Source organism: Sminthopsis crassicaudata, chromosome 2 (genome assembly GCF_048593235.1).
Source record: "Sminthopsis crassicaudata isolate SCR6 chromosome 2, ASM4859323v1, whole genome shotgun sequence".
NCBI classification, from domain to species: Eukaryota; Metazoa; Chordata; class Mammalia; order Dasyuromorphia; family Dasyuridae; genus Sminthopsis; species Sminthopsis crassicaudata.
The window spans coordinates 683,504,434-683,518,907 of record NC_133618.1 but is presented as its reverse complement, the minus strand read 5'-3'; the positions used below and the strand labels follow the sequence as shown (position 1 = coordinate 683,518,907).

The following is a 14,474-nucleotide window of genomic DNA, read 5'->3' as shown; positions in this document are numbered from 1 at the left end:
GGCTCCAGGGAGGGAAGGGCTCCGGGGAGGGAGGGGCTCCGGGGAGGACTGGAAGAGGGGCTCCAGGGAGGGAGGGGCTCCAGGGAGGGAGGGGCTCCAGGGAGGACTGGGAGAGGGGCTCCGGGGAGGGAGGGGCTCCAGGGAGGACTGGGAGAGGGGCTCCAGGGAGGGAGGGGCTCCAGGGAGGACTGGGAGAGGGGCTCCGGGGAGGACTGGGAGAGGGGCTCCGGGGAGGGAGGGGCTCCAGGGAGGACCCCGGGAGGGGCTCCGGGGAGGGAGGAGCTCCGGGGAGGACTGGGAGAGGGGCTCCGGGGAGGGAGGGGCTCCGGGGAGGACTGGGAGAGGGGCTCCGGGGAGGGAGGGGCTCCGGGGAGGACTGGGAGAGGGGCTCCGGGGAGGGAGGGGCTCCGGGGAGGACTGGGAGAGGGGCTCCGGGGAGGACTGGGAGAGGGGCTCCGGGGAGGGAGGGGCTCCGGGGAGGACCCCGGGAGGGGCTCTGGGGAGGGAGGAGCTCCAGGGAGGACTGGGAGAGGGGCTCCGGGGAGGGAGGGGCTCCAGGGAGGACCCCGGGAGGGGCTCCGGGGAGGGAGGAGCTCCAGGGAGGACTGGGAGAGGGGCTCCGGGGAGGGAGGGGCTCCGGGGAGGACTGGGAGAGGGGCTCCGGGGAGGGAGGGGCTCCGGGGAGGACTGGGAGAGGGGCTCCGGGGAGGGAGGGGCTCCGGGGAGGACTGGGAGAGGGGCTCCGGGGAGGACTGGGAGAGGGGCTCCGGGGAGGGAGGGGCTCCGGGGAGGACTGGGAGAGGGGCTCCGGGGAGGGAGGGGCTCCGGGGAGGACCCCGGGAGGGGCTCCGGGGAGGGAGGGGCTCCAGGGAGGACTGGGAGAGGGGCTCCGGGGAGGGAGGGGCTCCAGGGAGGACTGGGAGAGGGGCTCCGGGGAGGGAGGGGCTCCGGGGAGGACCCCGGGAGGGGCTCCGGGGAGGGAGGGGCTCCAGGGAGGACTGGGAGAGGGGCTCCGGGGAGGGAGGGGCTCCAGGGAGGACTGGGAGAGGGGCTCCGGGGAGGGAGGGGCTCCGGGGAGGACCCCGGGAGGGGCTCCAGGGAGGGAGGGGCTCCGGGGAGGACTGGGAGAGGGGCTCCGGGGAGGGAGGGGCTCCGGGGAGGACCCCGGGAGGGGCTCCGGGGAGGGAGGGGCTCCGGGGAGGACTGGGAGAGGGGCTCCGGGGAGGGAGGGGCTCCGGGGAGGACTGGGAAAGGGGCTCCGGGGAGGGAGGGGCTCCGGGGAGGACCCCGGGAGGGGCTCCGGGGAGGACTTCCAGACGCAAACCAGAGAGGAGGGGGAAGATCGGGAAAGGGGGCGGTGGCCGCAGCGGGGAGGCCTGGGAGGAGCCGGGGGCGGGGCCTGCAGTTCTGGCCTGCGCGGGAGAGAAGGCTCCGCCCTCCTGGGGGATGGACGGGGCGGGGCTCGAGGACCAGGAAGATGCTCCCGGAGGGCTTGGCGAGAAGCCGGAAGCGTCGGAGCCGCGTCTGCTGCCGCCTGGGGCTCGTCCTCCTCCCGGGAGCTCGGATCGCTTTGACTTCTGGAAGCCGGCCCCGTGCGCGCCTCTCCCGGGTAGGTCTGGGCCCGCGCCCCCCACGCTCGCTGCTTCCGGGGCCGGCCCGGGCGGGGTCTCCCGGAGCTCTGGGGAGGGTCCCGGCTCGCCGGGAGCAGCCTCGGTCCCGCTGGCGGGTGAGCCCCCCCCCCCCCCCAGTCACTGTCCGACCCCCGGAGCCCGGGACCCCGATTCCCGCCTCCAGCCCCTTCCGAGAGAGCGAGGTCCTCCCTCGGCCGCATCGCTCCAAGATCGCAGACCCCCGAACTGGAGGGACAGGGGAAGGGTTACAGGGAGCGCCCCAAAGAGCCGTCAGCCAGCCGGGGACTGAAGGGGGCGTGGCCTCTGCTTCGGGACTTTCGCGGAGACTCCGGGCTGACTGATAGTAGCAGAAAAGCACCAAATTAAAACCCTTCCCGGCGGCCGGGTGACCTCTGGCTGCTGCATCCGAGGGGCGTAAAGGCGGGAGGGCAGGCAGGAGACCGGGACAGACGGTCACTGTGGTTCCTTTTCCTCGGGCAGAGGGAGCCTGGAGCCGGAGGGAATGCGCCCCGGGAGCCGCAGACACCCGCAGGTGAGTGCACTTCTGGGCCCCGGCCCTGCCGGCCGTTCCCGGGGTGTCGTTGGGGTTCCCCTGAGCAGAGCGCCAGGCGCTGGCAGAGAACGCAGCCAGAAAGGAGCCGCCGCAGCGAGTCTCGGGCCGTTTCTGGGAAGCTGGGACCCTGCTGTCGCCTCCAGCAGCTCCGGGTGTGACCTGGAAGAGGTTCTCTGACGGCGCTGACCCCCGGCAGTGCTTAGATGGGATGTTGGGCCACAGTCAGACCCTGCCGCTCCTCCCACCAGTAAAGGGAGACTTACCTGAGCACAGCACAGAGAGGGCGCGCAGTCAGGAAGCAGTTCTTCAGCCTGAGTGCACAAGGCTCCTGTGGCTTCCATGGGGGAGCTCACTGGTCAGCAGAGCAGGGGGTGGCGATGGGGCACCTTGGGCAACCTGTCACATCTGCGGGGTCCCCAGGGCTGGATCCTGAGGCCTCCCGGCAGCCTCCGGGCTTTGTCCAGAGCCCCTCAGAATCCTGCCTGAAGGGAGGCACCGGGAGCCTCTGCCCGCTCTGTCTGCCTGCCTCTGGGACAGCTTTGTCCCCTTTTCAGGGAAATAAAAAAACCTGATCTAACCGTGTAGTAGGGGAGGAACAGCATTGCAGGAGATGGGGGCCCTTTCATGGAGGCTGATGAGGTCAGTGGGGAGGGTGCTACCTCTGACAGCCAGTGGGCGAGTTGGTAATCTGATTTCAAGTCTGCCCATTTATGAAGCACCTACTAAGGGCCAGATACTGAGCTAAGCACCTTCCTGATATCTCCCCTGATCCTTACAGCAGACTTTGGCATTTTTTACTTATGTAGTTAGATGTGGGTAAAAAGTATTGGCTTACTTAATTTTTTTAATTCAAATTTTCGTATTTTAAAATAAAAATGAGCCTCTCTCTTTGCTTTCTGCCATGCCCTCCCATTGAGAAAGCAAGAAAAAGAAAGGAAGCACTCAAGTTAAATAAAATTTATTTGTCAAAGCTAAAGAATATTACGTTTCATGCTCTAAGTGCTATGTACTGCTGATAAAAAAGATGCATTCCTTTCTGTCCACATTCAAATAGGTTTCCTAGGATCCTATTAACCTCCCTAGTTTTTTGTTTATTTTGCAGTTAGATTTGTGTGATTATGGGAGGGGAATGTTGAGGTTCCCCACAAATACATTTTACTGTCCATTTCTTCCTATAACTGGCTTAATATCTTCACTAGAAATTTGGGTGCTCTATCACTTGGCACATATACAGTTTTGACTCTTTCAATACTTCATTATACCCTTTAACAAATACTGTCCTTCCTTATCTCTTTTAATTAAATCTAGTTTTGCTTTTGCTTTGTTTGAGATCATGACTACCCAAAGTTTTCTTTTGTTACTTCTAATGAAGTATAATTGCTTCTGTTCCAGCCTTTTGTCTTTACTGTGTATGTGTCTCTCTGTGTTAAATGTGTTTCTGGCAAACAACATATTGTAGGATTCTGTCTTTAAATCCACTCTGCTATGGGATTCCACTTTATGAGAGAGTTCATCCCATTGACATTCACAGTTATGATGACCAACTTTCTATTTCCATCCATCCTATTTTCTCCCCTGTATATACTTTTGTTCTCTCTTTCTATTTTGCCCCTCCTTACTAGTGTTTTGCTTTTTAACCCTCTCCCCACCAGCCCTATCTTCTATCACCCTTCTGCCCCTTCATTTACCCCCTTCTCCTAGTATTTCTGCTCCCCCTTTTTATCCAGCCCCTCTCTTTTCTTTCTTTTTTCTCCTACCTCTTTATAGGGTAAGATCAATTTCTATACTCAACTAAATGATTATTCTCTCTTAGAGCCCAAACTGAAGAGATCCAGTTTCAGACAACGCTCATTCCCCTCCCTTCTTTCCCTCTTCTGTATTAGTCTTTTATGCCTCTTCATGTGATCTATTTTGTCCCATTATACATCCCCTTTCCTTTTCTGCCAGTACAGTAGTTTTCCCTCTTATATCTTTCAGTTACAGGCCCAGTACAGACACTGCTGAATCAAAAAAGTATGCACACTTTGATAGCTCTTTTGGGCATACTTCCAATTTGGTCTCAAAAATGTTTGGATCAGTTCACAACTTCATCAACTATGCATTAGTGTCCCGGTTTTCCCACATCCCCGCCAACATTTACCATTATGTTTTCCTGTCATGTTAGCCAATCTGAGAAATGCTAAGTGGTGTCTCAGAGTTGTTTTAATTTGCATTTCTCTCAAAAATAGTGATTTAGATAAGAAATGGCTTTAATTTCTTCTTATGAAAATTGTCTGTTTATATCCTTTGACCATTTATTAATTGGGGAATGATTTGTATTGTTTTAAATTTGACATCATTCTGTACATATTTTTAAAATGAGGGCTTTACCAGACACACCCACTGTAAAAAAATTTCCCACTTTCTGCTTCCCTTCTACTGTTGGCTGCATTGGCTTAATTCAACATAATCAAAATTATTCATTTGGCATTTCATAATGTTTTCTAGTTCTTTGGCCATAAATTCCTTTCTTTTCCAAAGATCTGAGAAGTAAACTATCCTTTGTTCTCCTGATTTGCTTATATCATTACCTTTTACACCTAAATCTTGCATGCATTTTGACCTTATCTTGATATAAGGTGTGAGATGTTGATCTATGTCTATTTTCTGCCTTAGTAATTTCCAGTTTTCTCACAATTTTTGTCAAATAGTGAGTTCCTATCCCAGAAGCTAGAGTCTTTGGGTTTATTAAACTTTTCCATGGTTATGAATTACTGTACCATGAATCTAACCTCTTTCACTGATCTGCCATTCTTTTTTTAGTCAGTATAATATTATTTTGATGAGCACAGCTTTATAATAATTTTACGTCTGATACTGCCAGGCCACTGTCCTTTGTACTTTTTTCCTTCATTAATTCCCTGGATAATCTTGATCTTTTGTTCTTCCAGATGAATTTTGTTATTATTTTTTCTAGTTCTGGAAAATAATTTCTTGGCAATTTGATGGTATGACATTATCTAAATAGGTTAACTTAGATGGAATTGTCATTTTTATTATATTTGGCCTATCCATGAGCAATTGATATTCTTCCAGTTGTTTCAATCTAACTTTATTTGGTTGAAAAGTTTTTTGTAATTGTTCATATAGTTCCTGGCTTTGTCTTGGCAGGTAAACTCCTAAATATTTTATGATATTTTTAGTTATTTTAAATGGGATTTCTCTTTCCATCTCTTGCTGCTGGCCTTTGTTGGTAACATAGAAATGCTGATAATTCTTTTTTTTTTTGAGGCTGGGGTTAAGTGACTTGCCCAGGGTCACACAGCTAGGAAGTGTTAAGTGTCTGAGACCAGATTTGAACTCAGGTCCTCCTGAATTCAAAGCTGGTGCTCTATCCACTGCGCCACCTAGCTGTCCCCGAGAAATGCTGATAATTTATGAGGTTGTATTTTATGTCCTATAATTTTGCTAAAATTGTTAATTGTTTCAGCTCATTTTTTTACTTGATTCTCTAGGATTCTCTAAATATACCATCATGTCATAATCTTCAAAGAGTCTTAGTTTTGTTTCCTCAGTACCTACTCCAATTCCTTTATTTTCTTTTTCTTTTATTGCTAAAATGAACATTTCTAGTACAGTGTTGAATAACAGCAGTGACAATAATCAACCTTGTTGCAACCCTGATCTTCTTGGGAATGCTTCCAGTTTATCCCTGTTACATAGCTCATTGCCTTTTTGCATTACCTTTTGCATTACTCTCATTTCTCTTTTCAATTTTTCCTTTCTCTTTCTTATTTGATTTTCATTATCTTTTTAAAGTTTTTCCATGGCCTGAGACCAGTTTTTTTCCTTGGAGACTTTGAATGTAGGAGCTTTGACTTTGTTATCTTTTTCTGAATGTGTACTTTGATCTTTCTTGTTAAATAGGTTTCTGTGGTCAGAATCTTTTTCTGTTTGTTCACTTTCCCAGCCTGTGACTTGGCTATAACTCTTGGTTAAAAGAGGGCTCCATTTTCAGTGTGGAGGGTGCACTATCCAAAGCTTCAGGGATTTTCAGAGATCCTTCTGGACCTGCACTGTGAATCATTCCTACCACTAGATCTAAATCTGGGCAAAGCAGGACACAGTCCTGCTCCAGTGCTAGCTGCAACCTCCTTCAAAACAGGGTCTGATGCCCCCCACCTACACTATAAGACCTCCAGAAGCTCTGGCTGCAGGCACTCCTACCATTGCTGCTATCGATTCAGGGGCTCCCAAAGAAAGGTTCTGGCTTGTCAGGGTTCCTCTCACACCTTTGGGGGCCAAACTTTTCTCAGCCTAAGAGGATCGAGAGATCTGCTGCCAGTTCTGGGTCCCAGCATGTGCCCGTGCAGCCTGAGCCACACTGGTGCTCCAAACCCCTCCTACCAAACCACCATCAGCTGGAAGATTTTTTTGGCTTTTGATGCTCTGAGATTTGTTTAGTCATTTCTTAAAGGTGTTTGGGGGGTGGAGGGGTCCTTTGCCATTCTGTCCCTGCTTTGATTCTTTCACTTGTTTCTGTTTCATTTCTTTTTCCCCTCAAGTACTGTCATATCATTTATAAAGATGTTTAACCCTTGCTTTTAGATTTCCAGGAATTCTCATTGAGCTTGGGCCCAAGCTCTTCCTGAGGCAGGCAGTGCTTGGAGACATGAGTCACTTTACTGCATTTATAGCAGAATATATATTGAATATTCTTCCAGCTTTTAGGTTAGCCTTCATTTCTTTTAGGATTGGTTTCTAGTTGAATTCATGTAACTCTTTTGTTCCCTAGATATTGTATACATATTTTACTTTTTTGGAATGGGATTTCTCTTGTAATTAGTCCTTCTTCTGGAGAACTTTGCTATAATTTGCTGTTACTATCTAGAAATGGATCCATCTCTGGTATATATCCCTCTTGATCATAACTAATGAATGATTTCTTGGATGATTACCTGTAGTCCTTTGGGGTTGATGTTTATTCATGGCATTAGCTTGTAATTTACTTTCTATCATGGAATATTCCTTGGTTTTAGTATTAGGCCTATATTTGTCATGTAAAATATATTTCACACTTTTGAAAGTATTCCTCTATTTTATATTCTCAGTTTCATTAGCTTCTAGTTTTATTGTGATTTCACCTTTGCCGTTTTCTATTTGGTTGACTAGAATTTTCTGCTTTTTTCCTTTTAATAAGATTTTTTTCCCCACTTTATATTAATCATTTCAAAAAAGTCATTTTTAGTTTTATTTCTCATTTTCATTTTGTTCCCCATTGTACTCTTTCCCTACTAATTTTAATATATTCTCTTTGGTGATTGTTTTAGGTTTGTTTATTTTTTTAATTTTTAAAAATAGTCAGTTTTAATCTTCTCTGTTTCTATATTCTTAATAAATGATTGAAAGTCTGTATTTTCCCCCTGAATCTCTAACATATATAGGTGATTTCATCATCACTGTTTTATTTTAGAAAGTTACTATTTCTCTGATATTTTTATTCTTTAATTCAGTCATTTAATATGTCCCTGTTGCATCTTCATTTGGGTTTATATCTTTTGTTCATGGCTCCTGGCCCATTTTCTATTCTTATTTCATTATGGAATGAATGGGTGCATTGGTCATTTCTGCCTTTTTCCACTTATGTGAAGATTCTCTGTTCCCTAATGGTTGACCTTTGTAGAAATACTATGTGTTGCAAAGAAATGTTTTTCTGTTAGAAGGCGCCATAAATCTTTTAGCTCCAGTTGCACTGGACATTTACTCATCTCTCCTTCTCTCTCATCTCATTCTACATCTTCCTCATTTTTCCTGTTACTGTTGCAGATTTCCTTCCTCTTTCCCTTCATTGAGTCCAGTACAAGTGTTTTTGAGAATTTCACCCATTTTTCTTGCCCTTTCCCACAAGGATTTCTCTCCTCCTCACTGTCCATCTTTGGTCTGAGCTCGGAAGGCTCACCCAGAGGTCGGACACAGTGAGTCCCTGTGAACATTTGGGGCTTCTCTACCTTTGCACTTCACCTGAATGTTGGATCCCACTGTGGACGGGTGGTGCTGGCTGATGGAGCACCTGAGCTTTCTTGGTGCTGATTGTTGGACCAAGATTAGCCCCAGTGCCGGAGAGCTGATTGCTTCTGTGTTGCAGCTCAGCTTCTGAGGTTTTTTTGTGTTGATCATAACTATATTGTCTTAATTGTGAAAATATCATTGACATCAATACAGAAAGTCCATTTGTTTGTACTACGAGCAATATGCTCTGTTTTCACGGTAGCATCAGATGTCGTGTGATGTAGAACATTTGTCGCCAGCAGTGAAACAAGGTGTGCTCTTGGGACCAGGCCCCAAAGCTAGAGTTGGAACAGTCCCCACTTTGGGAAGCATCTTCCAAGAACTGATTGCACTATAATTCTCTTCCCCCGACCCACACTGAAGGTGCTTCTGATCCAGTGTCAGTCATCAGTAGAACAGCAGCTAGGCCCCCTGCCCAGTTTATCAACACCCAAATCTTCTTACACCATTTTGGAGCATTCAAGGACCTTCTTTCCTACAGCACACACACACACACACACACACACACACACACACACACACACACACACACCACGTCGAGAGCAAATGCTCATTTGTTTGACTGTTGGGAATGTAGTGACGACATATTTTCAGATTAAGGAAATTTGCTAAAAGGAAAAAAAAACGGACATGATAAGATAGCCTCCAGATGGTCCTTCAGGCGGGAGGCTAAAGGCCCATATGACAGGATAAAGCATCCTCAGCTCTGTTTGACTTCAGCTAAGGTCGCCATTGACAACCAATGGTGCGGCACGGAGGGGAGCAGTGGCCCCCTCTACCACCTCTCCAAAGGCAAAGCTTTGAGGGAGTGCTTTGGGGCGGGCAAGGAAGAGGTGAAAGCTCCACCCAGGGCTGGCCACTTGGGACAGGTCAGTTTTTGCATGTGACATCAGCGTTGTCAGAGGGACTCTGGGAGAAGGACAGACAGCTCTGCTTTGCTTGGCTGCACACGGTCTCCAACCACTCAGTGTGCTCCAGGTCCTGGGCCTCCCACTTTAGAATCCTCTCCACATTCTCATCAGAAGTTCCAGCTTCTCAGAAAACAGAAGAAATCATTTCTTTAATTTCATCCTCAGTTAAGTGAGCACATAAACCTTTTTTGCCCCAGAATATGCTATTTTGCCAGCTTCTCTTTGCAGAATTTTCTTGAGAATATATGACATATCATTTCTCCTGAGGAGGCAATTCCCCATCACCCTCTAGTTCTCCTCCACACATCTATCTACCTCACAGAAAAAACAAAACAAAACTTTCTTCCTGATTCTGCAGGAGACACCTTTTGTAATAGGACGGTTCTAAGCTTTCTTCCACCTGATCTTAAAACTTCTCTCAAACTTCAGTCTTAATGACCGTGGTTCCAGGACCTGAGTGACATTCATAAAGGGTCTGACCACCTCTGCGCTTCAGCTGGTGCGAGGTGAGCACGTTAACTCGGAAGGGTTTTTCAGCTCTGCATTTTACAACTTTTGGTGCTTTAGGCCTTGGTGACATTCAGGGATGTGGCTGTGGACTTCACCCGGGAGGAGTGGGGCCTCTTGGACCCTCCTCAGAAGGAGCTGTACAAGGAGGTCATGCTGGAGAATGTCCGGAACCTGCTGTCCCTGGGTAAGGACATTTCCCTGGATAACTGAATCTTCAATCAAAGGGCATATCTTCATTTCCTGGGGTGCAGAGTTTTGGGGGGGGTTATCAGTGAGCAGTGACCAGAAAAGGAAGAATGCTGGGCTCCTGTGTCCAAGAAACCGGGACGTCCTGCAGGCTGATGTTCCTGCACAGTGCCTTTGCACTGTATGATAGGAACCTGAGGGCTTCCTTTGTTGCTCCTGAAGCTGTCTCTTAGCAGTTCAAGGTAACTTCAGGTGAAATATTCAGTCAGTGGGGAAGCGTCTCAGACATGGGACTAACCTGAGAAGTTATCTCACTGACACTCTCCCTGGATAAATTTCATCTGCCAAAGCTCTGCAACCAGCTCGAGCAGCTTTTGCTCACGACCCATAACTCTTTGGCCTGCATCTAGTATTTGGAATATTCTCTGTAGCAAGCGTCAGGTTGTAGCCCAAAGCATGCCCTGTCCTGCTGTTTGTCCCTAATCTTCCTTCTTACTGCCCTCAAATTCCAGCACCGGAGTGGGAAAGAAATGGAAGGGATGAGCATCTATTTTTACCTGCTCTTTGCCAGGTGTGAGTTCTTTACATAGAGGAACAATGTTCCTTTAAGAGCTGGAGGAAATTTCATATTTGGACCATTCTAAGTTCCCAAATTAACCATAAAGGACAAATGAAGATGCAGTCTACATTCAGAGAGAGAACCGATAAATAGGAATCATGTAGCATACATACTTATACAAACTCGCAACTATGTCTGTGCAATGGTAGCCGTACATAAGTAACATTGCCCACTATAGCCATTACATAATAACTTCACTTAACTTGCAAGGTTATTGTGAGGATAAAGTGACGTAATTTTTAGTTTCATTTTTAATTTACTGAATAAAACAAGCATTTCCCTAACACGGTACAATCGAAAATGATAACTGCACACAAAAGTGTAAATCTACAACAAACCATTGTCTTTCAAATAGAGAACAACATAATCAGGGGAATTTCTTTGCTTCCCTTTGCCTGAACCAACCCTAGAGATGGCTCCCACTATATAAAATAGGTGTGTGTTTGTGTAAGTATGTATGTATGCTGCACAATTGCTATTTATTCTTTCTCTGAATGAGGAAACGGAGGTAAACAGAATTTAAATACTTACCAAGGAATGTACAACTCTTAATTGAGGCTTGATTTAACCTGAGGCACTCTTGGCCCTATGCCCAGCTCTGTCTCTATTCACTACCAGCTCCTCTAACTTGTAGATAACGGGTACTCTGGGAGGAATCCATCCTTCTTTGTATCACGACCAAGGCTCTGTTGCTCAGGTTCCGGCCTGCTCTGGCTCAAGGACCCCCTTTACCAATCATGGGGTTAGAAGTTTCTGCCAGAATGTCACCTGCTGGGACTGGGGACAGAGGGCTCAGAGGCTGTGGCTCCTTCTCAGGACAAGTTTTACAAGAGGATAACTTGGCTCATCCCATTTTGGTTAAATAAGCACTAATGAGTGAGTATAGACTCCTATGTGTGAATGTAATGGGCTGAATCTCAGAATGGAGCAGCCTTGGATCCTCACCCCCTAAAGAGAACTAAGTTTCAAACTTCTCTCCTTCATCCCTCCCTGATTTCCATGTCCAGGACTTCCAGTTCCCAGAGAAGATGTGATCTCTTATTTTAACCAAAGGGAAGCCCCCTGGAAGCTGGACCCAGAAGGCCTGAAGAACTGGTTTCCAGGTAAGTGAGGTCAAAGTAGGGATATGAGAGTTACCAGAGGCTTCTTGGAGTTACCAGGAAGTAAATGCTGGGTTTTGGGGAGAGAGACCAGCCTTGCAATTCTTTTTCAGATATTTCTCAGCAGTGGCTTCTTGGGCCAGTTACTGAGTCTTCGTTTCCCCATCTGTAAAATGGATAAGGTTGAAGGGAGCTTTTTAGGTTGCCTCCAGTGATGATCTATGATTCTTCAAGAAGCCATTGTTTGGAATTTAGGGGCGTGGAATTTTCCCAAAAGTGCCTAAAGGAATTTTCCAATTATCAAGAAATTATCTTTCTTCAAACTTCAAGTCAGCAAACATTTACATTCTTGCTACATGCCAGGCCCTGGACTAAGTCTAGGAACCAAGGATGCTCCCTCCTCCTTTGGAGGTCACAGCCTAGTGGGGCAAGCAACATAACTAGGTAGAAACCTGCTGTGCTCCAGATACATCCAAACCACATTCAATGACACATCTAATCACTAGTGGGTGAGGATAATAATGGTTTAAGCAGGAGAGCAAAATTGGGAGGAAATAGTCAAAATTTTTACAAAAAGGAAGAACTAGCATTTATCCAGCACCTACTGTGTGCCCTTCATTGTATCAATATTGTTTCATTTTATCTTTATGAGAACCCATTTTACAGATAAACAACCTGAAGCAAGGTCCCCTAAACAACAAGAAGAGATCCCAAGACTCAGGTGGGGTTAAAACCCAGGTCTTCAGGTCTTAAGGCCTACTGTTCTATCCACCGCACCACCAGCTGTGTTCAGATTTAGAAATAGCATGTGATGAGAAAGGTCACACACATGTGAGGTGGAAATTTATTCTTTTAAATCCTAAGTAGTCAAAATCAATTGCAAATTATCATGAAAAAAGATTTATATTTGTATTGGCTCATGGCATGCATTACATTAAATGGCAGAAGTCCCCAAAGGTCAATTGAAAATATTGCATTGTGTTGTTCTTTTATTTTAGATAATGTATATATTAAAAGAAAAATTTTTTTGAAAGTATAGCATTTTTTTTCATCCACATTCAGTGGATATATATATATATGTATATATATATATATGTTTCTTTAGTGTATATATTTGTTTTATTGTTTATTTTTTCAGGAGCTATAGGACTTGAAGTGAAGGAAACTTCTTCAGTGCTAAGCTTTTTGTTGGTAGAAAGTCATGAGCCAAGATTGATGAATGATGATCCCTGTGACTTCACGTGGAGAAAAATCGGTATCTCACATGAGACAATCTACCCTGCAGAGAAGAATTATACCTGTGAGCATTGTAGAAAAACTTTTACACGGAGGGCTCATCTTGCACATCAAAAAGTCCACACTGAAGGAAAACCTTATAAATTTAATCAATGTAAAAAGACCTTCAGATCCAGTATAGAATTTACAGAACATAAGGGAATTCACACTCAAGAGAAACCTTATAAATGTAACCAGTGTGGAAAGGCTTTTACAGAGAAGGTTAGTTTTACTGAACATCAGAGAATTCACAGTGGAAAGAAATCTTATGAATGTAATCATTGTGGAAAAGCTTTTACAGACAAGAGTAATCATCGTCGACATCAGAGAATTCACACTGGAAAGAAACCTTATGAATGTAACCAATGTGGAAAGGCCTTTAGAGCAAAGGGCTCACTTAACTCACATAAGATAATTCACAGTGGAAAGAAAACTTATAAATGTAACCAGTGTGGAAAGGCTTTTATCGGGAAGGTTAGTTTTACTGAACATCAGAGAATTCACAAGAGACAGAAATCTTATGAATGTAACCAGTGTGGAATGTCTTTTACCAAGAAGTTAAATTTTATTGAACATCAGAGAATTCACAATGGAGAGAACACTTATGAATGTGATCAATGTGGAATGACTTTTACACTCAAGAGTAATCTTCGCCGACATCAGAGTATCCACTCTGGAAAGAAACCTTATGCATGTAACCAGTGTGGAAAGGCCTTTAGAGAAAAGGGCTCACTTAATCTACACAAGAGAATTCATACTGGAGAGAAACCTCATGAATGCAAGCAGTGTGGAAAGGCTTTTACGGAGAGGGGAAGTCTTACTCGACATCAGAGAATCCACACTGGAGAAAAACCTTTTGAATGTAATCTGTGTGGAAAGGCTTTTACAGAAAGGGGATCCCTAACGGTACATCAGAGAATCCACACTGGAGAGAAACCTTATGAATGTAACCAGTGTGGAAAGGCTTTTAGGAAAAAGGGAGGTGTTACTCGACATCAGAGAATCCACACTGGAGAGATTCCTTATCAATGCAATCAGTGTGACAAGGCTTTTAGAAAAAAGGAAAGTCTTGTTGTACATCTGAAAAAACACACTGGAGAGAAACCTTATGAATGTAACCAGTGTGGAAAGGCTTATACATGGAGGGAAAGTTTTATTGCACATCAGAAAATTCACACTCGAAAGAAACCTTAGAAATGGAATCATTGCCTTCAGGGCAGAGTCTGTCCTTCTTTACCGTCAGAGAGTTCATGTGAGAAAAAGGAATCTTATAACTGACCTGAATGAGGAAGTTCATTGAAATGGAGTACAGAGCTTTTTAGCAGAAAACCACTCTGGGTATAAGCCTTCTGTGAACTCAGTGTGTGAAGGCTTTCTGCAAAAGATCATCTAGTACTCGCTCAGTGAGATTTATACTGAAAAGAAACCTTAAAATATGTTCAGTGATGACATGCCTTTCTCTGGAACATGGAGTTCACTGGAGAAGGTTAAATTTGGGTGACATTATAGATCACAAAATGGTGAAATAAAGAAAATAATTCCTGCCAACCTGCCAGGTTGCAGAACAAAAAAAAAAGAGAGAGAGAAAGAATTTGCTCAGTTGCAGAACTGAATGAAAAAAATACCTTTATGATTGCAGAA

General features: G+C 45.8%; 1 protein-coding gene across 3 annotated transcripts; it reads left to right on the top strand.

Annotated features, from left to right (window-relative positions):
• Positions 1-1,440: 1,440 nt before the first annotated feature.
• Positions 1,441-14,351, top strand: LOC141559130 (uncharacterized). Of its 3 annotated transcripts, none has more exons than XM_074297243.1 (5): positions 1,441-1,609; positions 2,112-2,163; positions 9,711-9,837; positions 11,466-11,561; positions 12,697-14,351. In XM_074297243.1, exons 1-4 carry the CDS (start codon positions 1,478-1,480, stop codon positions 11,503-11,505), a joined length of 351 nt encoding a protein of 116 aa, XP_074153344.1. In that variant the 5' UTR covers positions 1,441-1,477; the 3' UTR covers positions 11,506-11,561; positions 12,697-14,351. The 3 variants fall into 3 exon arrangements, with proteins under 3 accessions (XP_074153344.1, XP_074153341.1, XP_074153343.1); XM_074297240.1 differs by having other exon boundaries at positions 1,589-1,726; XM_074297242.1 differs by lacking the exons at positions 1,441-1,609; positions 2,112-2,163; positions 9,711-9,837 and adding an exon at positions 9,861-11,334.
• The last annotated feature ends 123 nt before the right edge of the window (positions 14,352-14,474 follow it).

Excerpts from the sequence above, each read along its gene's own strand:
- LOC141559130 (XM_074297240.1), top strand. The coding sequence starts at position 2,134 with ATGCGCCCCGGGAGCCGCAGACACCCGCAG. Across the intron at positions 2,164-9,710 it reads GGAGCCGCAGACACCCGCAG|GCCTTGGTGACATTCAGGGA; the intron begins GTGAGTGCACTT and ends TTGGTGCTTTAG. Across the intron at positions 9,838-11,465 it reads CCGGAACCTGCTGTCCCTGG|GACTTCCAGTTCCCAGAGAA; the intron begins GTAAGGACATTT and ends TTCCATGTCCAG.